General features: G+C 52.8%; 1 protein-coding gene across 7 annotated transcripts in view; it reads right to left on the bottom strand.

Annotated features, from left to right (window-relative positions):
• ATP2A3 (ATPase sarcoplasmic/endoplasmic reticulum Ca2+ transporting 3) overlaps nucleotides 1-25,509 on the bottom strand; it is a 33,961-nt gene extending 8,452 nt beyond the window's left edge. For 2 of the 7 annotated variants that reach the window (XM_082705808.1, XM_082705809.1), the window contains exons 1-17: nucleotides 25,141-25,431; nucleotides 15,510-15,527; nucleotides 15,157-15,239; nucleotides 13,575-13,679; nucleotides 13,263-13,401; nucleotides 12,899-12,979; nucleotides 12,709-12,794; nucleotides 10,750-11,214; nucleotides 9,047-9,135; nucleotides 8,774-8,876; nucleotides 7,357-7,488; nucleotides 6,841-6,966; nucleotides 5,442-5,660; nucleotides 4,990-5,325; nucleotides 3,022-3,242; nucleotides 1,924-2,126; nucleotides 1,263-1,348 (exon numbers count right to left, since the gene is read on the bottom strand). In XM_082705808.1, the coding sequence (XP_082561934.1) occupies nucleotides 1,263-1,348; nucleotides 1,924-2,126; nucleotides 3,022-3,242; nucleotides 4,990-5,325; nucleotides 5,442-5,660; nucleotides 6,841-6,966; nucleotides 7,357-7,488; nucleotides 8,774-8,876; nucleotides 9,047-9,135; nucleotides 10,750-11,214; nucleotides 12,709-12,794; nucleotides 12,899-12,979; nucleotides 13,263-13,401; nucleotides 13,575-13,679; nucleotides 15,157-15,239; nucleotides 15,510-15,527; nucleotides 25,141-25,258 (2,610 nt within the window). In that variant the 5' untranslated portion in view covers nucleotides 25,259-25,431. Of the gene's footprint in view, nucleotides 1-1,262; nucleotides 1,349-1,923; nucleotides 2,127-3,021; nucleotides 3,243-4,989; nucleotides 5,326-5,441; nucleotides 5,661-6,840; nucleotides 6,967-7,356; nucleotides 7,489-8,773; nucleotides 8,877-9,046; nucleotides 9,136-10,749; nucleotides 11,215-12,708; nucleotides 12,795-12,898; nucleotides 12,980-13,262; nucleotides 13,402-13,574; nucleotides 13,702-15,156; nucleotides 15,240-15,509; nucleotides 15,528-16,268; nucleotides 16,479-19,332; nucleotides 19,423-25,140 lie in introns of those variants that run through there. The other 5 variants (XM_082705813.1, XM_082705810.1, XM_082705811.1 and 2 more) reach the window with 5 other exon arrangements.
• Nucleotides 25,510-27,389: the final 1,880 nt, after the last annotated feature.

Raw genomic sequence — 27,389 nt, 5'->3', positions numbered from 1 at the left:
GTTCTATACGTTGCTGCTCCCGTAGGAGCTAAATGAGCAAAGGGTGCCTGAGGCTGGCCTGAGTTGCCTTTCTGGCAAGGGCTGGGGAGCATCAGCCGTTGGGATGAGAGTGCAGGCCTATGCTCTGCACTGCTGCCAGGACGGAGAGCCCACATGCTTGAGGGCTAGTGGGTACCAGGAAAGTGTCCCTGAGCTAACTGTACCTAGATGTGAATACTGCAATAATGCCCGAAATCACAGAGCCTCCCAGATGACAGCCGGTGACACGGCAAAGGGTCAGGTACCCCCTTTGAGCTCTTCTATCTACAAGAAGGTAACAAAGACAAGTACACTCAGAGGAAGAAGATCCTAAATCCCTGCAGCTCTCAGCTTTAAATGAAAAATTCACAACTGGCTTTGCTAGATCTGGTGCAAACATTCTTTGAGGTAAAGGAGATGCCCAGGCAGCGGTGCCCAGGTGGCGCAGTCAGTTAAGTGCCCAACTTGATTTGGGCTCAGGTTGTGATCTCAGCATTGTGAGATCTACCCCCGCATTGGGCTCTGTACTCAGCATGGAGTCTGCTTGGATTCTTTTTCCTTTCCCTTCTTCCTCTCTACCCCATGTTTATTCTCTCTCTCTCAAATAAATAAATAAATATTTAAAAATAAAAAAAGGAAATGCCCAGACAGAGGGACAGACTGACAGACAGCTGCTGAGGGATCTCCTTGCTTGCTTCTAGAGCTATGCTGAGCTAAGCTAGCTCTGTTGTGGGCACCTGCTAACCGGGTGACTTTAAGAGGTCAGTGGATCCCTTTCTCGAGAAGCGTGTTGTTAAAGAGGTGGAGGAGGAGCCTGGCAGATTCCTTTCTTCCACTCTCAGTCTCCTTTCTTCGACCCTCTGCCTGAAGTTTTACCTTTCAGGGGTTCATATTTCTGAGTCCTCAATTATTTACAGCCCTCAATTTATCAGGGGTTCCCTGATAAAAGTAAGATACTTCTGCATAGTTACGCCCCCTGCTAGCCCCCTAACCAAATGAATGGGAGAAGGAGTAACCACCTCTCTGGCTCAGGAGCTGGGTTGCTATCTCTAGTCATTTCCAGTGGCTTCTGAGATTAGCTCTTTAGATGGTGGATGGCTATGTATGTGTATGGGGGTAGGGAGGACAGCCATGGCCAACCATGGGGTTACAGATCCCTTTCCCCTGGAACTCCAACAACTACTTGGGCTGTGAGTTCTACCTCAGAAATAATCCCAACATGGTCCCTGGCCGTCCTTGCTTACCAGTTGGTAGAAGGTGACGTGAGGTCCCTCGGCATCATAAAGGAACCACCAGGTGGCGGCAGCCACCGTGGCCAGGCCCACGTACACTGCAAGGAGGACAGGAGGAAACTGGCTTTCGTGGCTAGCTGTGGTTTTCTGGCAACCATTTCCCCTTCCTAATAATCACCTGAATTTCTGTCAGGGAACCACCTTCTCCCTCTCTGAGTCCTGTGGTTTGCAAACATCTGTCCCTAGTAACAATGGTGGGCCCTGATTGGCAATCAGCATCTGCCACACCCCTAACCATGGTGATTAGCTAGGAGATAAGCAGGTGACCCAATGTGGGCCAAGAACAGGCGTGAGACTTTTATCATATTACTGAGGGATAGCTCTCTCTTCTGTTGAATTTGGGGTTATAATGGAGTAAATATGAGGGCTACAGCTGCTGCAGCCATCCTTCCACTCCAAGGGGCACCTGCCTAAGCATGGAGTTGAGGCAGAGCCAAAATGTGCCAACAATACTGAGGCCTGGATCCAGCCATACCTGAGGCATGCACTAGTCTTTCCCATTGGATGAGTCCACAATTTCTTTTGGCATAAGCCAGGCTCAGTCATACTATCTGTACTTTGCAAGCCTAAATGATAGAAACTCTCAAGAAACTCCACTGAGGGCCCCACTCACCTCCAATAGCCAGATATCGAAAAAAGAGCCAGCCACTGATGAGGGCCTCACGAGGGTTTCTTGGCAGCTTCTCCATGATGTCCAGGTCTGGTGGGTTGAAGCCCAGGGCTGTGGCAGGTAGACCATCTGTCACCAGGTTCACCCAGAGCAGCTGCACAGGGATCAGGGCTTCCGGGAGGCCCAGAATTGCAGTGAGGAAGATGCTGGAACCAGAGTCATAGGCTCTAGTCCCCAGCAACTGGAGGGTCCTGCTCCTATTCATACCCCAGGCTGGGAAGCTCACCTACTGTCTCCACAGGAGCCCCTTCCCACTTTGCTAGTTCTGATGTGTGTGCATGGTCCTGCCACGCACTCAGTCTCTCCTGCTCCCAATCTCAGCTCTGGAGCCCGGACATATCTGCTCTTTAGGCCTCTCCTCTTTAGGCCATAACTCCTTTAGGGCATGTATGCATGTGGACAACACATGCCTAAGTACATACACAGAGTTGTTTTTTTAGCACAGGCTACACAATCACACAAACACAAGTACCTAGATGCTTATCTGGATATGTAGAAATGGCAGAATTCACATGTGCCCAGGCAAACATGTGCTCACCATTCCCCATAGGCATCTCTCACATATGAACCCGAGAATGTACAAATTATATACTGGCACAAATCCTCTGTGCTTATATGTATGCCCAAAGATTCACAAAGGCACACATGCACACGTGTACACACACTTTTCACTTGGGTACACACACATCATGCTCACATTAGCTGTGTGCACACATTCATGTACACATGTAAACACATTACCGCCCTGAAGAGCAGCTAGTTCTCACATCTTGCCAACTCTGAATGTAGGATTTATGGCTAGAGGGATGATGGGGGACTTTTTAGGCACCACCTTGGGGGCTGGAGTACGTACTCCAAGGCCTCTGGAGGAATGATGAGGAGCTCCTGCCCCTGCCCTCCTTGAGGTGAGATCCTAGAAGGCCCCAGCCAGAGCAGAATATGTGTCCCTCCATCCCTATAGCCCCATCCCAGGATCAGGCATTTCCCTTGGTGACCTAGAGCTGGTCCGGAGGGCTGGGAAGAGGAAATACAGGGCCTCACCAGACAACCTCGCCTACATTGGAGGAGATGAGGTAGCGGATGAATTGCTTCATGTTGTTATAGATGGCCCGGCCCTCCTCCACTGCAGCCACGATGGAGGCAAAGTTGTCATCTGATAGCACCATCTCGGCTGCCGACTTTGCCACAGCTGTGCCAGAGCCCATGGCAATACCAATTTCTGCTTTCTTCAGGGCTGGGGCGTCATTCACCCCATCTCCAGTCTAGGGGCCAAGTTAGGTAGGATCATGCATAAGGAACTTCATTCCCCTTCCTTGACTCCCCTCAACTAAGCCTATCCCCAAACCCAGGAGATGTCCCCAAGGAAGCAGACAGCTGAAGAGAAAAATGGTGAGGTTGAAAATGAACTTAGAGATTGGGCTGGGGATGAGACTTAAGGGAAGGCAAGGGTTGCAGACCAGCACAATTCTGAAGAGGAGATCAGTTTGAATGTTCTCATCTTCCTGGTGAGGTGGACTTGGGAAAGAAGGTGGATCTCTGATGGTGGTGGAGATGAAATTCAGGTTGGATGTGGTATAGAAGATGAAATTGAGGTTAAGGACAAAATTAAGGTTAAGTCAAGGATGAGGTCTAGGCTGTGGGTCATGTAAAAGGACCAGGTAGGCATGATAGCTAAGGTAAAGTCTGAAGCCAAGGTGAAGGTCAAGGTCAACACTGGACTCAAGTTCAAAACTAAAAATTAGACTAAGGTAAAGGTCAAGTCAAAATCAGATGCCAAATCAAGGTTATGATCCACATCAGGAGTGATATCACAGTCAAGGTTGGAGATGCAGTCAAGGTCAAGATTAGAGGCCATTTAAAGTTGAGGTCTACATAAAATATTGGGTTAGGGGTCAAGATCAATGTCAAGGATCTGGTCAGGGTGCAGGTCAAGATTGCAGCCCATAACAGGGTTGAGCTCAAAGTAAAAATCAGATTAAGATGGTCAAGTTCAAGGTCAGAAACCAAGTCAACATGAAGGTCAAAAATAAAGTCAAGAACCAGGTTACAACTGTAGTCAAGATTGATGACCAACTCAGTGTCAAGGTCAAGACTGGGTCACAGGTTAATATTAAAGTCAAGATGAAGGAGTGGGGGTGAAGGCCAACAGAGGCTAAGTCAGGAGTGAGACTGGGATCAAGAATCAGATCAGTGTTGCGAATAGGTCTGTAATGAAGAATGAGACAAAAACTGGGCCCAAACAAAAGGTCCATCCAAAGGTGAATGGGTAAACTGTGGTTATATTTACATGGTGGAATGCTACTAATGATAAAAAAGCAGTCATCTACTGATACCCAAAAAACATGGATAAATTTCAGAAGAAAAAAGCCAGACACAAGAGTGCATACTATATGATCCCATTCCTATGAAAATCTAGGACAGGCAATTTATGGTGAAAAAATGGCCTGTTGTGAGAGGAGAGCCCATTGGGGAAGGTACATGAGGGAACTTCTTGTGTCTGTAGTAATGTTCCTCATCTTGATAAGGGTTTAGATGACATGCAAAGGTGTGTCTGCACTTATCAAAACACATCAAATGAATAATATGCTCAAGATTGTGCATTTTATTGCATGTAAGTTTTGCCTCAAAAAGGAAAAGAAATAGAACCACAAAAAAATGCTGCTCTCTAGATCATGGATTCTAAATTATGTGAAGGTGAGGTGTACTGACGTCTGCAACTTACTTTGAAATTTATTTAAGAAAAGATGGATTAAGTTTGGATAGATAGATAGGTATTTGCAAAGCAAATAGAATGTTACTTGTAGAATCTAGATCATAGATATAACAGGTGTTTGCTATAAAACTATTTTCATTTCTTTCTGTGTTTGAGATTTTTTTTGTAATAAAATGTTTGAAAAAATAAGAATGAATCAGAGGCAGAGGTTGTATGTGTTGCTCTTGCCAAGCTCCATGGCCAGTGCTCCCTCCACACCTCCCCACCTCCACTAGGCTCCCATCTGGTGGCCTCACCATGGCAGTGATCTCGTTAAAGGACTGTAGGTTCTCTATGATCCGGGACTTGTGCACGGGTTCTACACGGGCAAAACAGCATGCTGTGCGACAGGCATGGCGCTGCTGCTCAGGGCTGAGGTCATCGAACTCGCGACCTGTGTAGGCCTTCCCTTCCACGTCCTCTGTGTCCCCGAAGATACCAAGCCGGCGGCAGATGGCCACAGCTGTGCCTTTGTTGTCCCCTGTGATCATGACCACACGGATGCCAGCTTGGTGGCAGCGTGCGATGCAAGCAGCCACCTCAGGCCTTGGGGGGTCCAGCATGCCCACGCAGCCCACGAAAGTCAGGTCCGTCTGTAGGGAGGGGGCAGATGCAAGTGGGGTCTGGGCCCACGCTCAACCTCCTACCTGCCCAGCCTTTGCAGGGAGGCACACAGCTCCCAGCCCAGGGGCTCTGCCCTGCCACCCACCTCGTACTGCACAAACTTGCTGCAGTCGTCCAGCTGCATATCCTCCTTCCGTGGGGGTGCATCCCGAGTGGCCAGCGCCAGGCAGCGCAATGTGTCTGAGCCTGAGCCCCAGTCCCGAATCTTGGCCAGGATTTGCTCCCTGGAGGTGGCATTCAGGGGTACCGTGTGGCTTCCCACTCGGACTGAGCTGCAGCGCTCAATCACACTCTCAGGAGCCCCCTGCATCATGGGGGAGGGGAGAGGCAACTCTTGTCAGTCAGGACCCCTTCCTTCCCCTCTTGCCCAACTGAGGAAGTTAAGGCCCAGGCATGGGAAAAGGCCACCCAAGAGGACACAAAGTGAGATAAGGACCAGATTCCATTCTTTGAAAGTTCAGAGTGAGAATCAAGGGGACCTCGCTGTGAGGAAACCCAAAAGGAATGGGGGTTGTGGCTGACCATTGGAGGGTACCCTCCCCCTACCAACTCAAGGCTGAGAAGGTCTGCTGCAGCATTTGGGGAGGTGGGGATAGAACTGGCAGCCCTCCTACAGGCACTGCAACCCTGCCAATCCAGTACTGCTGGGACCCCAATTTTGTAGGGGTCTCAGCAACAGGAGGCAGGCTGAGCCCTGCCTGGGGACCAGAAATTGAGCCATGCTGAAGGCGTGGCTCTGGGAAGGTATTCTTGGGGGTGACAGGTTCCTCAGCAGCCTTGGAGTCTCACCTTGGGGTCTTGCTCCTATTCTCATCTTGGAAATAGCCTCTAAACTCTCCATCAATGCCTCCTCCCTCTCCTCCAAAGGGCACTCCAAATGCTAAATTTTCAAAGTGGCCTGAGATTCCCAATACAGAAGGCTTTTCATTTCAAAAGGGGTTAAAATCTCCATTTCAGTGTGAAATTAGGGCTGTCATTCCTACTTCAGGTTGAAAAGCAGTGAGAGGCCCTGCGATGGGCAAAAGTCTTGATGAGAAACTTCCCTCCCTAGGACTCAGTTTCCAGAACATGTAGCACCAAAGATGGGCACCAACTACCTCAATACACCGTTCAGAGGTGAAAGGCTTCTGAGACCTTCCAGCTTAACCTTGCCATTCAGAAGGGGAGACTGAGGCCCATGGAGGAGCATAGGAGACCCCAAAGTCATGTGACAAGGCAGTGCCTCTCAGTCTAGAGCTGGGACCATGGTGAGCGGCAGGCCTTGGTGTCTGGCTCTAGCTTTATCTCCACCAAGACTGGCTCCTGTCCCCAGTTCCCCATGGCGGGCTGACCACCCTCATTCCAGATTCACTGCTTTGACAATGGGCCTCCCACCTCCCTCTGTCCCCCATAACTGTAGTCACTAGCTCTTCAGAGGACTGAAGATCAGATCTCCCAGGGACTCCTCATGCACAGAAGCCCCAGGCCAGTTAGGCAGGTCCCACCTTCACAAACATCTTGCTGCCCTGGGCCGCCAGGTCAGGGCTAGTAGGTATGCAGTATACGGACATGGACTTCCTGTCTCGGGAGAACTCCAAAGTAAACTCCTTCCGCATCAGCTGCTTGATGACCTGTAGGGGTCAGAAGGGTCAGGATGTGAGGGGCAGAGCCAGGCAGAGCCTAACTGCTTTCTTCCCAGCTGCCTAAAAAAGAGCCTCTTGCTCCCTGTGGGATGGTGTCTACCCCTTCTTTCATCCTGACATTTGAGCCCCCAGCTCCCTCTTCAGCCTGAGAAACGCCACAAGGTTGTCACTTCCTTCCAATGCTGTGCACTTCCCAACTCTGGGTCCTTGCCCACACTCAAGTCTTTTCCTTCCTTTTCTCTCTAGCCAAGTCTTATTAGGGTCTGAGGTCCGTCCTCCTCCCAGAGACCTCCCAAGACCTTGTCCTTTTCTCTTTCTTCTCTAGATGCCCAGAAGCCCAGCCGCGAGGCCTGTGGCCGGAGCCCTCACTCTGCTCACCGCATTGCAGGCGCTGGCTCGCTCCACCAGCGATAGGGCCTGAAGGTTGGTGTCAAACACATTCATTTTCTCCACCAGGCAAGTCAGAGCCGTCTCCGTGGCCTCTCCCACCTTCTCATACACGCCCTTAGCCTGGTGGGGCCCAGAATACAGGATGTGAATAGCAGGGTCTCCTCCAGGGAACCCCCAAGCCTTACCCCCCACTCACCCCCTGACCCCTGGAGCTCCCTTTACCACAGGTACCTCTAACCTCCTTTGCACCAAGCCAGTGCGGCCCTTCCCAGGCCAGCTGTCATGGGGTCTGGGTAGTGTCTGATACTGAGACTTTCCTTCCCTTCTGACCACGCCGCCCCCCTGCCCACCCAGGCACCAGTAAACATGGATCCTTCCCGCCATCCACCTCTCTCTCCGCAGGCTCCTTCTCAGCCTCCTTCCCCAGATTCCCCACATTCCTCTTTCTAGACTCTGCTGTCCAGGCCCTGCTCCTTCTCTCGCACCTTTTCTCCCTGAGGCCTCATATACCCCCCGCTTCCCCACTTTTCATGTGCCTGACTTCCAGTGCCCAGCCTGGCAGTGACATTTCCCTTGAACTCCGAGCCCACATATCTAACTGCTGCCTGTTGGACTTGGTTCCTTAGTGACCCTCAAGTCACCTTCCCTTCTCCCTATATTTGCCGCTCCAGTGACTGTCCCAGCCAGGACAGCAACCAGGAGGTACCCTCTCTCTCTTTCACCCAACTAGTCACCAAGTCCCATCCTAAATCTCTAACCCAAGCTTTCTTCTTTTCTTCCCTTTCCCTGAAGCCCTAGCTAACAACTCTCTGACCTGGAGGACCACACGGGGGCTCCTGAATCCAGTCTTGCCCCGTCTGTTCCATCCTCCACACAGAAGCTCAGGCGATCTGTTAATGCAGTTCTGACCCTATCACTTCCCTGCTCAAAACCACTTGGTGGCTGCCTACTGCCTTCAGCTTATTATGGAACATGATTTGGTCTGGTCAAGTCCTTTCCCCAGGCAGGAGTATCTTCATGCATGTTCCATTCCACTGCTCCAGCAGCAGGTAAGGGCATTCACTGCCTGCATCACATCAAATTATGACTTGTGGGACTTTCCTGGGCTGTGTCTTCTACTTTAAACACCCTCTCTAGTCCTATTTCCCAAATCTCTTCCTCTAGACACCCTGGCACTCCAGTCCCTTACATTAGTCTTCCACAGCCCAAGAGCCCTAGGGCACAACTTCAAAGCCAGTGTGCAAAAGGAGGGGCAGTAGGGGTATTCAGGGGTGGCAGTGTTCCTGGGGTGTGGCACTCCAAAGGGGCAGGGACTGCCAATCCTGGGAGTTTTGAGACTCTGGGAGAACGGTCTGTCCTGGGCACCCGGACACTAGTGAGGTCACAGAAGAGAGCTGGGTCCCACCTCATTGTAGTCCAGCGCTGAGTCATTGCACAGGGCACAGATCGTCGCCAGCTCCACCAGCCCATCGAACTGCCCACAGCGCACGAGCCGCTCTGCCTGTCTCCTGTGGGGCTGGGTCTTGGTACAAGGGCATTTGGCCCCATCCCTGGGAGGTGCATGGCCTCTCGATCCCACCCCAGGAAGCCTTGCCCACTCACAGCTCTCTGAGCTCTCTGGTGTAGCCCAGGTCCCCAGGGAACCCTGCCCACCTGCAACCCCTTGCCCAGCACTCACACTTCACCCTCCGGGGCATAAGTGGTGCCTGAGATGGTGAACTCGTGCAAACGGCAGGAGCCTGCTTCGGCCTCAGCTACCACGAACATCTGGGGAGCACAGAGGCATGCTTAGGCAAGCCCTCATCTCTCTCCTCTTTGGGCAGCCAGTCTGAATAGAGCCTGACCCAAGGTGGGATCCTCTGGGCCCCTAAAGAAGCTGCTGGCCTTCCCTCCTGCCAAGGTCTGGAAGAGTCGGGTTCAGGCCAAGGCAGGGCCTCTGCTCTGGACCCCTGAGGGGTATATGGCAGATTCTTCAGTGTCCCGGATGGAGCCCTGACACGGGGTAGGAAGCCTGGATCCTTGCCCATTTTGTTATGTGACTCCTGGCTGAGCACCAGAGCATTAGTTTCTCCACTGGTAACAGGAGAAGAGAGTGGGATCCGAGTACAGCTGCCTCTCTTTTCCCCCTTGAAAGGATGAGTTCCTGGCCTCTAAGGGTGGAAACCCACATACTCCTCTGAGACACAGACCCCTGCCCAAAGGTGTTCTCAGACAGCGAGCTCTTTCCTCCAGGGCCTGCTGGGTCACCCAGACCCTACCCGTGCATCTCAGTGTCAGGGCTTTATCCTTCCCAGGGTGGCCCATTTTCTTGCCTGGAAGCCAGCTTTACCAAGGAGATAATTCTTGTTTCCTAGAAATCGCCTTGGTGTACATTTCCAAGTCAATGGCCAGCTCAGCACACAGTAGGTGCTCAACAAATGTCCCTTTTTTTGTGCTCCCCTCCCTACTCCTGAGGGGACTAGGGAGAAGCCCTCCAGCCAGCAAACCTCCTGAGAAGTCAAGTTTCTTCGGCCCCCTCCCAGCAAGTAAGGCCTGTACAACTTCCCTGCAGTATGTTTTTCAAACCTTTATTTCAATGAAGGAACACTCTGTTCCAATGAAGTCCTCCTAGAGATTTTAACAGGTCAGGGGACGCAGAATAAAAAACTTGCTTGTGCCCCTTCCCCTGTGGCAGGGCTTCCTTCCCCTTCCCCAAGGTTTTGGGCTTCAAGGTTTTGGATACAGAGTCTGAGTTTCTCAGTGGGCAGATCATGGGAGCAGATGTGGGAGAAGAATGACTGGGAACTCTAAGAGGGGTGGGAAACCCACAGCACTCACCACTACCCACCCACCCCTCCGCCCCATAGGCCTACTGGAGTTTCAGCCAGAATGCCTGGAACATACAGGCAACAAGCCCAGGATCTGGGATTGAAGGCCAGGAAATGAATAATTCCTTTCCCAGCCCTGCCCAGGTCACTGGAGCTGGCATATCTGGTGACTGGTGACGGGCATCGACTGTGGAGTGATGGAGGAGCGGGACAGAACTTGGTTGGGTCCAGGCCCAGCTTGGCTCAGATGCCAAGGCTGTAGTTGACCCCCTGCGGTATCCTTTATGGTTGTCTGTCCAAGCTTGCATACCCAAACTTCAGATGAAGAAACTGAGGTTCACAGACAGACAATGACCTGCCAGGGCCGTACAGTGATATCTGGGTCCTAGTGATACACATCTGGCCAGACCTTGCTGCTCTGCCCCATGAAAAAGGATCTGCTCCCCACCTTGCGGGCAGCCCACAGGTTCTCTCCTCCATCCCCTGCCAAAAAGGAGTCGGGGACAGCCCTGAGAAGGAGTTCAGCCTGCTGAGCTTCACACAGCGGGACCCCAAGCCGGCTGCAGCCACTCACCCGGCACACAGACATCTGGTTGGTGGTGAGGGTGCCCGTCTTGTCAGAGCAGATGACAGAGGTGCAGCCCAGGGTCTCCACAGACGGCAGGCTCCGCACAATGGCATTCTTGCGTGCCATACGCCGTGTGCCCAGAGCCAGGCATGTAGTGATAACAGCCGGGAGGCCCTCAGGGATGGCGGCTACCGCCAGGGCCACGGCAATCTTGAAGTAGTAGACGGCGCCACGGAGCCAGGAGCCACCATGGGCCGGGTCGGCAAAGTGGCCAATGTTGATGACCCACACAGCCACACAGATCACGGAGATGGCATGGGACAGCTGCCGCCCAAACTCATCCAACTTGCGCTGCAGTGGCGTCCGCTCTGGCTCCACTGCCACCATCTGGCTCCTGATCTTCCCCAGCTCTGTGTGCAGGCCTGTGGCCACTGCCACGCCCAGGGCCTTCCCCGATGCAATGTTGGTGCCCTGGCCAACAGAGAGACAAGGAGGGCTGCTTAGCATCCCCGCAGGGGCCTGGGACCCCTTGACCTCTTCAGGCTACCATAGCATTCCTATCCCCCTACTTGGCTTGTTTTTTTCTCCATGTCACTTAATGCTCCCAGGCTTACGAAGCTATCTAGTGCTAAGCCATGGCTGGCATCCCCATGACAGTGTTAGCTCCACGAAGGCAAGGACTTGGTTCAGCACTGTATCCCCAGTGCCTATCACGAGGCCTGGCACACGAAGCACTGGACCAATACAGACTATGTGACTGACTAGCACAGCACAATACCAACCTATAAAAATGTGATTTGTAAAAAGCCAACGTGGCCACATGAGAGTGCCAGGCTGACTGTGATCCTAGGTAAATGATCTGTAAATATTTGCTGAAGAATCCAGAAAATCTGAGCTTAAGTCCATCCAATCCCAAGGCCCACGTAAAATCCCTAAGTCCCGGTAAAAAGGCTAATTAGCCTTGAGCTTCTAGCTTGTATAAAATGGTTCAAGAAAGGAGCTGCTCAGAGGAGTCTAATGACGTGGTACCCTTCAGAAAGGTGCCCTGTGCTGAGGCTGGAGAAAAGGTAGGGACCTCTCGTAACCTCAGCTTCTCTTCTTTTGTCCTGAGCAACGAAACTTCCACTCCTCCATGCGCCCGCCCACTTGCAGGCCCCTCAGCTAAGGAAATAATCTGCAGTTAGCCAGAGCGTCTTCCTTAGAAAGCTGCCTAGTGACAGCTGCTGATGCTTGATCTTGCCTTGTAGAGTGCCCTCCTCACTTCAAAGCAGCTTGTCTAAGGCTTCCATACATCTAAGCAGGAGGGGTCACCTTAAGAACTCTGGGTGAGTATTGCTTTCTCCATCTCTGTCCGCTTCTGGGGAGTTTTTCTAGCCTTATAACTTGGTGCCCTGGGCCACGGCCAAATGGCCTGACCCATCCTTGTGGCTTCCATGTTCAGCTTCAGGCTGTTTCTGAGCAGCTTGTAAGCATCAGTGCTCTCTCTGAGGCCTCAGAGGCCTATCATGCCCACCAGTGCTGAGCTGGTTTTCCCATCTGAGAAATGGACTCCACCACTTTGACAACGCTTATCACTAGAGGAATCTCCACTGGGTGATTATAGGCTAGCTCTGTCCCTCTCCAGTTTAAAGCAGGATAAGCCTAGCAGGTAAGAGGAAAAGCTCTGGATTCAGAATGTCTGAGTTCACATCCCAGCTCTACCATTCACTGGCTGTGTGACCTGGAAAATGCAAATAACAAGAGTACTTATTTTAAAAAGCACCGTGAGGACTAAATATATGTAAAGGCCTTAGAACAGTTGCAGGCACACAGGCTTGAGTAAACACAAGCTGTTACCAGTACTATAAATTTGTACATATTGTCAATAATTGATGAGGTTCATTCTTGTTGGGCTTTAAATGATTGAATGTTAAAGTTTTTATTATCACTGTCCAGACAAAGGCCCCAGCCATCCCAGGAACTTACAGAGAATAGCATGTTCTTCTTGTCCTGGTTCACAGCTCTGGGATCTTGGATGGCATCTGTGTGCTTGGTGACAGACACGGATTCACCTGGTCACGGAATCAGAAATGGGAAACCCTACATGAAGACACCCCCATGCCTGGACCTGCTCAGCCCTGCTCAGCCCTGCTCAGCCCTGGCCTCTGGGCCTCACCTGTCAGGATGGACTGGTCCACTCTCAGGGTGGTGGACTTGATCTCGATGAGGCGGAGGTCAGCAGGTACTTTGTCTCCCACTGTGGAGAGAGAGTGGCCGAGTGTGGCTTTGGGCGCCACCCCTTGGCGGAGCCAGGAGGACTGCCAGGAACCAAGGGTGAGAGGTAGGGGCCTAGGCTGTGATCCCTGAGATAGACGCTGCTCCTTCGCTCACAGTGTCCTTATCTGTCCAACAAGGTTTTGGCCGAAGAGCTTTGGAAGGATCCCACAGCTCCCCACTCTGTGTATATAGCCAGAAAGATGGGAGTACAGAGAGGGAAGGGCTCACCAGCATCACATAATGGAAAGACACCCCCAGTGTACCTGCCACCTCTACGATGTCTCCAGGGACGATGTCCCGGGCTCGGACCCTCTGCACACCTTTGCGGTCTGAGCGGATCACCTTGCCCATCTCAGGCTCATACTCCTTCAAGGCCTCAATGGCACTCTCAGCATTGCGTTCCTATAGAACAGGAGGCAGGTAGGTGGTCTGCCCTCACTGGCCCTCGCAGGCTGACCCCTTGGAATGACACCCCTGGCGCCCGGGATGGAGCTGCAGGACTCTTAACACCAAGTGGCGGTCACATGGAACAGCCGGGACACCTGAAGGCCCAGGCCCTCCTCTGGGCCTCCCACCTGCCATACGCCCACGATAGCATTGGCCACAAGGATCAGCATGATGACCAGGGGCTCCACGAAGGCTGTTGTGGTTTCTTCGCCCTCTTCGAAGCAGGCCAGGACCTATGGAGTCAGAGCTGGTGAGCTGGGGCTCTTCTGTGGCCCAGGGGCTGCTCCCTATTTCCTTTATACCCTGGGTCTGCTGCCTCCTGCCTTGGAAGAGATAGCCCTGGGGAGGCCTGGGCTGGGAGAGGGCTGCACGGAGGCCTTGGCTTATCTGTAGGCAGTGACTGCCACCATTCACGCCCCACCCAGCCAACTTTCAGGATGTGGGGCAGTTGTACAGCTGGAGGTCTCACTCTCTGCCTAGTTGTGGTTTTCCAAGTTTGATGCCCGACTGGCAACCGCAGTATCCCGTGGAAACTTGCTAAAAACGCAGTTCTCGGGGTCTATTCCAGTCTTCCTGAGTCAGAAACTCTGAGGTGAGGCCCTGCAGTCCGTGTGTTAGCAAACCCAGATGCTCCCGCTACAGGCTCATTTTGAAGTCCATTGGCCAGAGAGGCATAACTCCAGCCAGAGCCCAGGCCTGGAGGTAGAATACCTGGTTAAAGTCCTGTTCCCACCTCTTGGCCCAAGGGGGGTACTTCTCACTCCCTTCCACAGGTCTCAGAGTGTCCATCGCACTGTGGAGGGGTGCTGACACCATTTTAGCTAAGCTGTTATAAGGCACCTGCCCCGACAGGCTTTTTTCTCTGTAAGAGTCATCAGTTTCCACAAGAACAGTTGCCAGGAAGGCCAGACACAGCTGGCTGGGCCCCTGCTTCCCTGCACTCCATGTCACCAACATGAGGTCTCCTCCCCAGGCCCTGTTGGGCACAGGGCCAAGAGCAGGAACTGCATCCACTCTCAGGGTGGCCATTTCCCTGCATTACCTTCAGATTTCTGCTGCTCAGCCATCAGTGACAAGTAGTGTTCCACCTCCCCAGAGCCCAGCAAGGTCCAGGAGGGGTTCAGGCAGTAAGAATGGGGGAAGGGCAAAAGGAGAGCAGCCACAGACAAGCTGTAAGAGGTTAAGGCCCACATTCTTCTGTGGGGCACTGGAAGCCATGGAAGGGGCTCTCCACGAAGGATAATTTGGCAATATCTGGAGACTTTAGACTGTCACAACTGGGCAGTACCACTGGCATTGGTGAGTAGAGGTCCGGAATGCTTCCGAATGCTTCTAAATATTCCCGAGCTCATAGGACAGCCTCCAGACAAAGAATTATCTGGTCCAAAATGTCAATAGTGCTGTGGTTGAGTGCTTAGGTTGTGCCCTAAGACAGGGAGGGGTAGGGATCATACCTGTGCTTCTGAAAGCTCACTCTGACAGCCAGAGTGGAAGGGGACAGATGGGAGCAGTCCAGTGTGTAGGGGGCAGGCTTTGAGGGTTCAGGCAAGGGAAGCTGAAGTCTGAGCAAGGAAGGGGATGGGTAGAGGCCCAGGGATGTCCATGGCTGAGAGAACAGACCTCTAGTTCAGAGTCTGGGCCTCTGAGCACTGCCCCAACCTGGCTTTTCCTTCCAGGCTTTCTGATGCTGTGCGATGGGGCCTTACTTACGAAGGAGACCAGGGCAGCCAACAGCAGGATGCGCACCAGGAGGTCCTCAAACTGTTCCAGCACCAGCTCCCACAGGGACTTCCCTGAGAATTGGAGCACCATGTAAACCTTGGGTCCCTTACCAACTGACCTACCCTCATTCAGAGCTGGGACCACCTAGGAGACCACCTGGCCCACTCCCTCCCTACCATTCAAAGAGCAAGAGCCTGAGGCCTTAGAGGCATAGGTGGGTGATACTGGTGGTGGGGGGGGGGTGCGTGTCAGCAAATCCTCACTCTGTTGGGAAGAGCGAGGGACACAACCCGAGAGTGAATGGCTCAAGGCCTTGCAGCCTGCCCTGGCCCAAGACTCACCTTCCTCAGTTGGGAGCTCTTCAGGATCCAGGCAAGCCACAGGAGCCATGAGGAGACAAGAGATAACCGAATTATGCAGTAGGACCACGGAGGAGCCTCAGCCGTTCTCCCAGCTGTGCCTACCCGGGCCTTCATAATGGTCTAGTCATGCTCCCACCGCTCTCTGAGGTCACAGAATGGATGGTCTGAGCCCAGAGGCTTCCATTCCTCCACTCACTTCATCCCACCCTGGTTAAGGAAGATCTGGTATGGCCTGACAAGATCAGAGCCAGGAGGGCCCTTCTGGTCCCTCCCCCATGTACAGAGGAGTAATGAAGCAAACTGGAGGAGAGACGGGACCCCTGAGATCACAGTAAGTTGACAGCTCCCCTATAGTGCTCTTTCTCAGATGGCTGCACAATCCTATTCGAGGCCCCACATGGCCACAGCAAGGGAGTCCCTCCCTCAAATTGAGAACATCAGCCCAGGCTACCTCTGACATACCTGCTCCTCCAGGAGCACTGAAGTAAGGCCTACAGCATGGCCAGGCCAGCCTGCTGAGCCCTGCCCTACGTGGGGGTTCCCTCCAACACGACGTCAGCAGCCAGCATCCCAGACAGTGTCTAACCTGCCATGGTTCAGTTCCTGGAGGTTGAGTCTCAACTTGTCCTCTCCCAGCCCCTCTACTTGGGGGCAAGTCCCATCCCATATGTCCAGTCTGCAACCCACAGAACATTCTGAGGAATGATGTTCCCAAACACCACCAGGACCTGCTGTCACTTTACAAGCTCTGTTTGTATCTCTTACATTTCCTGAAACACTTTTTATTCCAGACAGAGTGGGCCACCTGGGTACCTGAAGTCTTTGAATCTTCCTTCCCAACAGCCCAAAGGTTGACAGGGCAGGTGTTCACCCTGTTTCACAGCTGCAAGAACCGAGATCCAGGGTGGGAACATGACTTGAACAAGATCACACAGCAAATAGGCAGGTCTATGGGAAGAGGCAGGAGCCGGGCCTCAAAGGGTGGATTCCAATGGGCCTCTCTCTCCATCGGCTGAGCTTAGGTCCTGCTGAGGCCTGTCTGGGGTGCCTCCCAGACTGAGCCTACCCGAGCCCCTCTGCTGAGTAGAGTTTCCAGGCCAGCAGCACTGACATCACCTGGGAGCTTGTGAGCAATGCAGACTCTGAGCCTCTACCCTAGGCTGGCTCTCCCTTCTTCTTCCTCCTTCTTGACACAGGTCCTTGTATCTGCCCACCTGTTTTTCACTCAGGTATCAGCAAAGACTTTTCCTCTGGGAGCCCTCTCCTGAGACCATCTGTGTGGAAGATCTGGGGCACCTGGCAGCTGAACCATGGAGAGTATCAAGCAGCCCACTGGACTGCAGGAACCCAGGAGGGAAACATATAACCTAAAAATACATTTTCTAGCTTTTTCTCCCTAGTTCCTATTTTAGGCAACAGCTGACATTTTCCGTGGAAAATGTAATCTCCAGTGTCCTGCATTGAGATTAAAATCAAACAGACTTTTTCCTTCTGATCTATTTAGCTGAAGTGAACAGGAAAGGCAGGGGGGAGGGCCAGGTCTGGTTTTCTGGGCCAGTTCTCCAATGGAGCAGGGTCCTGTAGAGGTCATCTCTGCCATGCACCAGCCTTGGCACAGAACTGTTCTAACCTCATGACACACATCAGTCTGCTTCTGCCACGCTCTACCCAGGAGAGACTTCTAAACCCCCTACCTCTGTGAATGCCTTCAAGGTTCCTGACCAGAGGAAGAGTTTATCCATAAGATTAACCTGAATCCCTCCTGCGGTCTCTCTCACCCCTACCCTCTGTCAGGCATGTAGCCCCTAGACCACCGTATAAAGGCATTTTTTCTGGGCAGGGTCAAGGCCTGGGGTTGGGAAGCAATGTCACAGGGCACACAGAGCAGCTCGAGTTCCCCACAAGCTGCCCTCTGTCTGTCTGGGTGATCTCTCATGTTCTCCCCTTCCGCATTCTGACCCAAAACCTGACTCAGGAGCCACTCTTTGGTGGTCATTTGTCCCCCCAGATACTTCTGATTCTTTCCCCCTTGTGCACACATAGTAGGACTGCGGACGTCGTGCAAGTTACAAAAAGAAGGATGCAAGTTAGTTCTGGGCAGGGGCACTAACGTGGTGGCAGTAGACTCTGGAGTTAGAAAGGCAGTGTCCTAAAGAACTTTCTGTGCTGATGGAAGTGCCCTTTAGCTGCACTGTCTCATACGGTAGCTACTAACTGCACACACCTACCGAGCACTGGCAATGTGGTTAATGTGAGTGAGGAGCCAAATTTTAAATTCTACTTAATTCTCATTCCTTTAAATTTAAAGAACCACCCAAGGCTAGTGGCTGCGTATTGGACAGTGCAGATCTAGAGCTCTCTGGCCCTCTGTGGCCCGGTAACCAGCAACCTGTGAGATGGTGTCTGCTCTGTGAACCAGAATCACAGAGTATAGGAAACCTGAAGCCCCCAGATAACCTGCCACTGAGATATGTATATACATACAGTGTGAGGAAGAAATGACCTGTATTGTTTTAAGTCATTGAGACATGGGGTTTGTTCCTGGATCCTGACTGGCACCCCCTTCTCCCCAGACCTACAAGGTTCCCCTTCTACCCTTACCCACTCCCTTGGGGAAGGCTCAGCCAGCCACGAGGTCACAGAAGATGCCCTGCCTACCTCTGCACAGACAATGTACACGTTTCTAGTCTTGTCTGAGCAGCTGGCTCCCCAGTGCAGTCCTGAACCTCATATGGAAGGTAGGGTACCCAGCCCAAACCTGAAGGGCTGCTGTGAGGATTATCATCATTATTAATAAAAACCACATTTACTGAGCACCTTCTATGTCCTAAGCAGCGTGCCAAATGCTCTACCTCCATTATTTCCGGAGATCGATGGGGAGGTATCATACACAAAGCATACACGAGGGCCCTCCACAGCTAGAATAACTACAGCGGAATTATTAGTGTTGAGTGTGTCAGGTCCCATGCATCATCTAGTGCTTTAACTCTCACGGGAGTCCCCAACAACCTGACAAGGAAGAGACAATTATTATTCCCATTTTATAGAGCAGACAACTGAGGCACAGAGAGGTTGAATGACTAGTTTGTGGTCATACAGCTGGGAGGTGGCAGCCCTTAACTCAGGTGGTCTGGCTTTTGTCCCCCTGCTTGGCACCTCCTAATTAGCTCCTAAGCTGCTCTGCCTTCCTACCTCATCCCACTGCCTTCCCTGGCCAAAGTTACTTGAGAGAGAGAACTTGGCATCCTATGTCCCGATTGTTAGGTTGGATGCCCTCACCCCATCGACTAACTCACCCCTCCATTGTGACCCCAGAACCACTAGCCAAATCAGCCCTGCCCCAAAAGGCTCTGCTATCCTCACAGAGGAGCGTTTTTTGAGAGTTACTAGGCTCTGTCTCCTCAGGCCTGGTCTTCTTCAAATTCTAATCCTGCCAAGACCCCAGACAATCCAATTTTCCCTTCACATGACTGGCTCTCTGGGCCATGGAGGAACAAGGAGGGGCCAGCGATTAAATGGAGAGCACCCTCCCAGCCTCTCCCCAGGCATCCCCTCTAGATGTTATTTCCCTCTTGCTATCCTCCGGCTGTGTTGGGGAGGGAGTTGAGCCCTCAGCAGTGCCAGATATCCCACTTTTTCAATGGAGAGAATGGCCCAGCCCTGCCTGCCTCTTGATGTCATTCGCCAGGCTGTGCAGGAAAAGATGGTAGTAGGAAAAATTCCCCCCATCCTAGCTGGGCCTGCCTGGTGGGAAGTAACCCCTCATTATTCTTCTGAAATAGTGTAGCTCTGGCCCTCTCACCTGGTGGACTCTGCCAGACAACCCCTGCTCTGGGTCACTGATGCCAGATTGAGTTGGCCTACACCCCCATATGCCCAATGTGGGGCTGGCCTGGAGGGGTCTGAAGTTAGTCTGTGGGTCCTGGGGGGCAAAAAGGAGTATATGATCAGAGAAGCTTCATGGTTTAGAGCAAGGAGTCTGGCCCAGAGGGCTAAGTTCATGTCTTGCTCTAACTCTTGATAGTTCTCTGGCTATGGAAAAGTTACTTAACCCATTCTGTGCCTCAGTTTCCCATCTGCAAAATAAGTATAATAGTAACTCCTCTTAAAGTCACTGTGAAGATTAAATGACATGCTATTCATAAATTTCTTAGAACAGGCACAGCACATGGTAAATACTCAATAAACACTAGCTATAATATTAGTTATTAAAATGAAGCTCCGTGCCAGTAGGATTTTTGTTAAGTGCAGTGTTTCCAGTGTTTCCAACGCCTGAAGCAGTGCCTGGCATATAGTAGGTGCTCAAAAATATCTGTGAGCGAGTGAATGACCCTGCCTGTGCCCTACTCATGGACCCTCAATGGCTCTTCTTGGCCAGCAGAATTAAGACCAACCTTAGGATGACCTTCAGGGCCTTCCTGGATCTGCCTGAACCTGGCCATCCAGAATCCTCCTATGGCTTAGGCATATGTCCGTCTGCCAGCCAAGCGAAATGCCTCAGCATTGCTACCACCTTCCCTGGTTTTGCTAGACCTTTTCCCGCTCCAAGATTTTGCTCAAGCCATTCCTTCTGCACAGAGCACCCTTCCCTAACCCCCAGCCTCTCAGGAAGGCTTCCTGGAAAGCCCCTCTCCCTATCACCCTGCCCTTCTTGACCAGTCATCAGTATCAGGGCCACCCGCATCTGACTTGAGCACTTCCAGGGTGGGGAGGGGCTGAGTCATCCCTGGGTCCACAAAGAGCCTCACAGAATTGTTTAATTGTTTACTCAGTTGCCCCATGGTTCAGCTAAAGGCCCTGGGCCCAGTGCCTGGAGCCCAGGAGACGTGGGGTGCAGGGCCAAGGCTGCCCTAGGCTCCATGCACCACCTGCTCTCCTAATCTACCCTCTCGACTCCTTTCTTCTCATCTCAAAACATTGGAAACTGGTATTTCAACTTCTAAATGTCGGTTCCAGCCTGGAGAGGCAAGAGCTCACCAAGGTCGTCCTCAAAGGTCAGGTTTACAGAGCAATTAAATCACCACTTGCAGAGTCAGGGAGACGCCTTCACTGAGCAGACCCCACCCAGCCCACCTGGTCCTGTCTGGGTCTCAAGGACCTACCTAGAGTGGACAACATGGTCCTGCTCTCAAGGGGGCCTTGGGAAGCAGCTGTCCCAGTGCAGGGATCTACAGCCAACCTGGCCGATCTGGCACTAGGAAACCCTGGCAGCGGGGTTGCTTAGCATCTGTGTGCCAGCTGTGTGCCAGCTGTGTACTGTGGACAGACAGCCCTGCCTCAGGGAGCTCCTGGTACAAAGGGAGGGGTGGCTGCTCCTGGGAGGGGGCTCTAAGACTGTCCAAGAGGGCCAGTGGGCGTGAAATCTACAAGGAAGCCTGAAAGACCAACACCTGCAAGCAAAACAAACCTCCCTCAGATCCCAGAGCCATTTCACATCCTGAAAGGTCTTCAGGAGATCTCTTTAGAGGTTCCATGTCTGTAACTGAGGAGGACACTGAGGTCAAGGAGGGACAAGTCTTCCTGAGGCCACCCAGCGATTTGGACCACTCAGACCTCACCCCGTCCTCCTACTTGGCCCCATTCCCCTTGGCCAATTTTCCAAGGGCCACACATCTGTATTTTCTGAGTTCCAGAGGCCAGCTGGGGTCTGGGCTGAGGGCAGGAGATAAGGTCACAGCCCCAGGGACCACTGGCAGTAATCTAAATCTGGCCATTCCTTCCACCTGCAGCTCTGGTGCCAATGTATCCATGACACAGATGGGCAGTGTAAGGCCCAGGATAGCAGGCTCTGGTTCCTGTTAGGGACCCTCCCCCAGAAGGGGAACAACCCCAGACTTCTGGGATCTTGCATGACTCCTATATCACTGGGCTCTCCAGGACCACTGGGTGTTGGTGCACTTGGGAGGAGAAGCCCAACACGATTCAGCTTCTTGCTCTGGCTCATGTCCAACAAAGGTGATGGGCAGTCCGTTCAAGGACACGAGGAAATCAAATAGCTCCTAAATATATGGAAAAATGCCCAACCCCATTTGTAAACAGCGAAATGCAAAGTAACACTATGAGAAGACCCTTTCTTTACCACCCGATGGGCACGGATCAAAATGTCCGGTAATGCACTGCCGTTGTGCAGGGGTGTGGAAACAGGCATGTCTATTTTAAGAAGAACAACTTAATAACAGCTGTCAAATTTACACTACACATACCTTTTGACCCAAGGATTCCACTTCTAGGAATTTAACCTTTGGCAATATTGACAAGTGTGTGACAAGTGATGTGAGGACAAGAGTATGCCTTGTAACGAGTCATAGGAGAGGCTATGAACAATTCAAGTGCCTTCCAAAAGCCAGGCAAAGAAATACTACAACAGCCACATGAAACTCTGCAAAGAAGACTGCAGACCCCAAGAGTGATTATCACGGAAAAACAGGGGCAAAACAGCACTCACGATCATTACTGTTTGCCTAGAAAAGATCACAGATCTAGATGTGTATGTACACAGAATATCTTGGAAAGGAGACACAAAGCACTGGGAACACTGTGGTTGGGGACAGGTCTAGGGAGACTTTATAATGTCTTCTGTACCCTCTGAATGCTGTACTCTGTGCACAGTTTCATTAAAAAAAAAAAAAAATTGAAAGGATGTAGAAAGCCTCTGGAAGAAGCTGAGTCCTGTGGGCACCTCTGGGACCTACAGAGCAGGGCATGCTCATAAGAGGTGCTGGGCCAGGAGCCTCCTATTCACTGCCCTGTTGGGGCTCCAGAGGACATTGTCTATTCACTGATTGAGATAGGCTGTGTTCTGTGCATATGGGGGACTCCTGGGTGGCAAACTCACCCGCGCTGCTGAGGAAGGAAGAAAAGAAGGTGGCAGGGCAGGACCTCCAGTCCCTGCTTTACAGCCTCCCTTCCTCCATCCACCAGCAGAATTTGCAAACCCTAGGACTTAAGCAAATGAGTTCTTTGTGGTTTCCAGCACTAACGACTTTGCAGGTGCATAGACTCCTGGGTGGGGGAGGACACTAGTCCCTGGGGTGTTTCCCTCCACCTGTAGGTTTGGCTCACCCCCACCAGCCAGCTGGCCTGGAGCCTGGCCCAGACTCTTCTGCTACAAGGAGGGATGGCTTGGTGTACGCACTTACAAGCAACCCTATGATGAGGAAATCAAGACAGAGAGAGGAGAAGTGGCTTATTTAGGATGACACAGCTATGAAGAGGGCAGAGCTAAGGTTCAAAACTCTGTCAGCCCTACCCAAGAGATGCGTATACCACTCCAGATCACCCAAGAGAGAAAGACCTCCCCGGTGCCTATAGAAAGGACCCCCATGCCTCCTCTTCAGCTGGGGCTGATCAGAGTAAGAGTGTGAGGCAGGAAGGGGCAACTGGCTCCCCTCTCCTCACCTGAGGACTTCCAGAGCCCTGAAATGCTTCCAAAGGAAGAAGCCAGTCAGTGATCCGAGGGATCTCTGGGGCCCTGTGAGGCTGGTGGCATTGCTGGCATAGCTACTGCCTAGCTAACCCACCTCCTAGCACAGCCACCAATACCACGGATCCAGGGCCTGTGGAACAAGTGACTCCCTTGTACAGACAGAAAAAGTGAGGCTAAAGAGGGTTAGGTACCCAATACCAGTTCTACCAAGTATTGTGTGACCTTGGGCAAGCTAATGTGCTGGTGACTCAGTTACCGCCTCCATAAAATGGGAGTTACAACAGTTGTTTTCATGGAGTTGTTTGGGGGAATAAATAAGAGAGGCAAAGTGTTAAGAAGAGTGCCTGGCACATAGTAAGTGCTCAGTGATCACTAGCTTTTATTATTATTACCAAAACACAAGGGAACCAGGGGAACCCATCAACAGCCCCCAACCAATGGCTGCATACCTGCCATCCCCTGAATGCACATCCACCTCTTCAGGGACCTAGACTCCAACATCCTTATCCATCATGTCACACAGATGCTCTGTGGCTTGCTCACCCCCAAATCCCCTTACCCACACAAAACAACATAGGGAAGAAGGAGAGGTTCCCCCCTTCTCAGGCAGCCCCCTGCTGGATCAATGAACACATGGGAACCAGGAAGAAGAGGGATGTTTCCCAGGGCTACACAGGGCGTCTGGAGGCAGAACCAAAGGCTGGGTCTCCAGTTTTCCTTGGGATTCAGGACTCCCAAGATGGAGGCCACAGCAGCACAAAAGAGGCTATGGAACCCCAGATCTGCTGCCCTAACCCCCATCCCCACCCCAAGGTTCGGGGACAGGTCCTGCTGTCTTGCCCTCTAGCAGCAATGACACCCTCCCTGCCAAGTCACTAATGGAGGATATTAAATAATATTTATCTCTCTAGTTCCTCCCACAGCTCAACTAAATATAGCAACTAATTTTTTCGGAAAAGGATTTCTGCTCCAGAAAGATAATATTTATATAAGAGGTGGTTTTCATAAGCCAATACAAAACCCAAAGCTTCCTTTCTGACAGCTCTCAGTAATTTTAGCCATCCCTGAGCCATGAGACACTCAGGCCCGAGCACTCTCCCTTCTGGCTGGCTGGGATCCCTGAATGGGTGAGGCCCCAAGTCCTAACACAAAGTGGGTCCAGGCTGCACTTTGGGGATGGAGGGGACATTTTCATCTGGATCCCTAACATTGTGCCCAATGCCATGGGGGTGGATGAAGAGAGTGGCAAGTGACTTGACGAGGGCATCTCCACATTTTCCCCCTTCACAGGGCCTCCAAATGTGCCTGGGGCCCCATCTGGATAGTACTTGGTATTTGTTATGCCTTCTGGCAGATGGAGAATCACAAACTCCTTTGAAGCTGAGGAAGAAATAATGCCATTTCCACCCAAACAGCTATAGCGGGAAGGCTCCCTCCCAGCCCAGAGACGGTCAGGTGTTGCTCCAGGTCACACAAGAGGGAAAGGCATTCCCTGGCAAATCCCTGAGTGAGGCCTTGAGTCGGCCCGCCTCCCGCCCCCGCCTCGCTCCAACCCCCCCCCCCCCCGCAAAAGGTGGGTCTCCCGCCTCAGCAGTTCAAAGCCCCCACTGACTCCCGCCAGCCACATCCGCCTTGGGCTGCTGAAAGAGGAAGACCTGGGGGTGGGGGTGGGGGCACCAAGGCTGCCAGCTGACAAGCTGCACCTTCTGCAGGTTTTACTGAGCCCCCAGGGAGACCCTCAGGGCCAGCTGGGAGGCTGGGTCTCAGGGTCCCTGACTGGTCCCTGGCCAGCTGATCTCCGCGTGTGCATCTGCATGATGAGGACAGGCTGCAGGGCGGACAGCGCATAGTCCTGGATTCACGCTTAAGGGAGTGGATAGGGTCGCGGTTGTATGTGGGAAGCTCGGAAGGACCTCACGGTTCCCTAGGTTTTGGGGGAAGGGGAGCCAGGCGTCAGGTCTCTAAACCCGGAATCCGCCCAACCTCCCGCGAAGGTGGCCGCACAGCCCCTCCGAGCGCCCCAAAGGCATCTGCAGAAGTTTCCGGAGCTCTCGCTTCCTGCCAGCCTCCGGGGACCGAAGGCTGTAAGGGGGGAGGACCGCTCCCCGGTTTCGGAGTAGGAGAGTAAACTGAGACCGCCGCGCGTGCGGCCCCTAGCTTCCCCGGCCAGGCCCGCGCTCTCACCGTTGGGGCCGTAGCGCTCCCGCGCGTCAGACACCTGCTCCGGCCTCAGGCCGCTCTCGACCGTCACCGAGAAGTGCCTCAGCACGTCGGCGGCCGTGAGCAGGTGCGCCGCCTCCATGCCGCCCGCCTGATTTTCTTCGCGGTCGGCACCGTCGAGTCCGCCTCTTCGCGGGGCTACTGCGCGGGGCGCCGGGAATTTGGGCCCGGGCGAGAGCCACGCGATGTCATGTCAGCGCCGGGACCTTCCCCGACGGCAGTGGCTGCAGCGGCTTCGGAGGCGGGCGCCAGGATGCGGCGCCCAGGGCTCCCTCCCTGGGGCGGGGCGGCGCGGAGCCCGCCCCCGCACTCACACCCCTTCCGGCAGCCCTCGGAGCCCGCCGCCGCCCCGCCCCCGCAGCGCCCCTGGACCCGGAGGCCAAGCGGTTCGCGGGTTCTGCGGAAGAGGGAACTGAGGCAGCCTGCGAGGAGTGCGCCGAGCGTGGTCTGCAGGGGTGTCAGTCCCCGTCGGGAGAGCCCCCAGGGGCGGAGAGCTGCGGCGGGCTGCGGACCCCCTTCCTGGGTCCAGAGAGGTGGCAAAATAGAAGTGTCCATGGAAGGGCTTCCTACCCCCGAAAATTGGAATGATGCCAAGGGTGACCCTGGATCTAGAGAGAACCCAAAAGCCTGTGAATAAACGCATCTACGGAGATTACTTAATGTATTCTTCTTTTGAAGTTTGTGCTTTCTTTATCTCTAACACATTTTTTGCACTGCACGGTTATTCCTTATGCAACCGAACCTCGGACAATGAAGTGGTATATGTGAAAGGAAACCAGTCTTGTTATCTTGGACTCATACCCTCACCCCAGCAGGAAATGTAACTTCGTAGGTGGACACGGGGCTCCCTAAAGGCCTGAAGGGGTGAGGTGGAGGCCTCTGGCCAGGGCGCCCAGAGACAGTGATCCTGAGCGTCGAAGGGGGAGTGACTGAAGAACCCCCATTCCAGCGCTTTGCTTTCTGAGTGTCTGCTCTAGGGGTGACCAGAGAAAGGGCTGCGGGTCAGGAAAGCCATCTGTTGAAGGCAGAAACCACTGACCCCACCAAAAGGAGGAGCAAGGAGAGCAGTCTACTTCAGGCACCCCTTTTAGACCCAGCCAGTCTCATCCCATGGGCCATTTTACCCCTCAGCCAAGCTGGCCTCTGCTGTCTTGCCCCTCTGGGTTCCACCTTGGCCACACAAGGTCTTAGATTCCAGGATTGAGCCCACCCAGACAGCTGTTCAGACCGTGAACTCTATAGTGTGTATGTAGCCAGAAAGCTTTCCCAGATACTGCAGTTGCACACACGGGCCCCAGCTCCCAGCCTGGCCCCTGGTTGCTGACCTCTATGCAAACCTTCTGTACCCCTAACATTTGATCACTTCCTGTCAGGAGAGAACTGTAGTCCTCCTCCTCTATCTCATCTTCACTAGACCTCCTTGAGCATAGAGACTCTCAGTGAGTTTATGCTTTATCTGCACTTAGACAAACAGCTAGTGGCCAAAGTGGCATGGTCACAGGCATGCTGTCCAAAGGGCAGGTTTTTCCTCTCCACCTCCTAGCTGCCCTACTGAGAACGTCAGTACTGGCATCTGGTTCCAGCTCTTTCCTCAGAGCTTCCACCGTACTTCTGTCCTTGGCTCCCTAAGATTCCACAGGCTACAATTGTGTGCACTTTGCACAGACCTTTATTTGTCAAAGTTTGGGCAGGTTTTGTCTTTTGCAGCCAAGGGCTATGATTAGAGTCAGATAGGCCCAGCTTTGACTTTAATCCTCACAACAACACTAACATAAGTACTACACAATTATTACCCCCATGCAGGCCAGCTATGTGGGCATACAGACTGTATGGTCCTGCAGGGCCTGATGCTTGGTTAATGCTCTGCTATCATTGTCTTGAAATTCTTAATTTTATCTCTGAACTTGTGCTTTGTAAGTGAAGTCAGCGGGCATGCGCGTGAGCAGACAGAGAAGTCGACTATGCTGTCCCATTCCAATCTAGTGTGTGATGCTCCACGAGCTTAGAATTCTGGTGGACTCATGGGAGTTCAGTGAGACTCAAATCAAATATTAAATAAGCAAGGGTGTGGGGCGCCTGGGTGGCTCAGTGGGTTAAGCCGCTGCCTTCGGCTCAGGTCATGATCTCAGGGTCCTGGGATCGAGTCCCGCATCGGGCTCTCTGCTCAGCAGGGAGCCTGCTTCCTCCTCTCTCTCTGCCTGCCTCTCTGCCTA

This window comes from Mustela nivalis (assembly GCF_964662115.1).
Source record: "Mustela nivalis genome assembly, chromosome: 17".
Taxonomy (NCBI): domain Eukaryota; kingdom Metazoa; phylum Chordata; class Mammalia; order Carnivora; family Mustelidae; genus Mustela; species Mustela nivalis.
The sequence above is the reverse complement of the archived record's forward strand: the minus strand, read 5'-3'. Positions and strand labels throughout refer to the sequence as shown.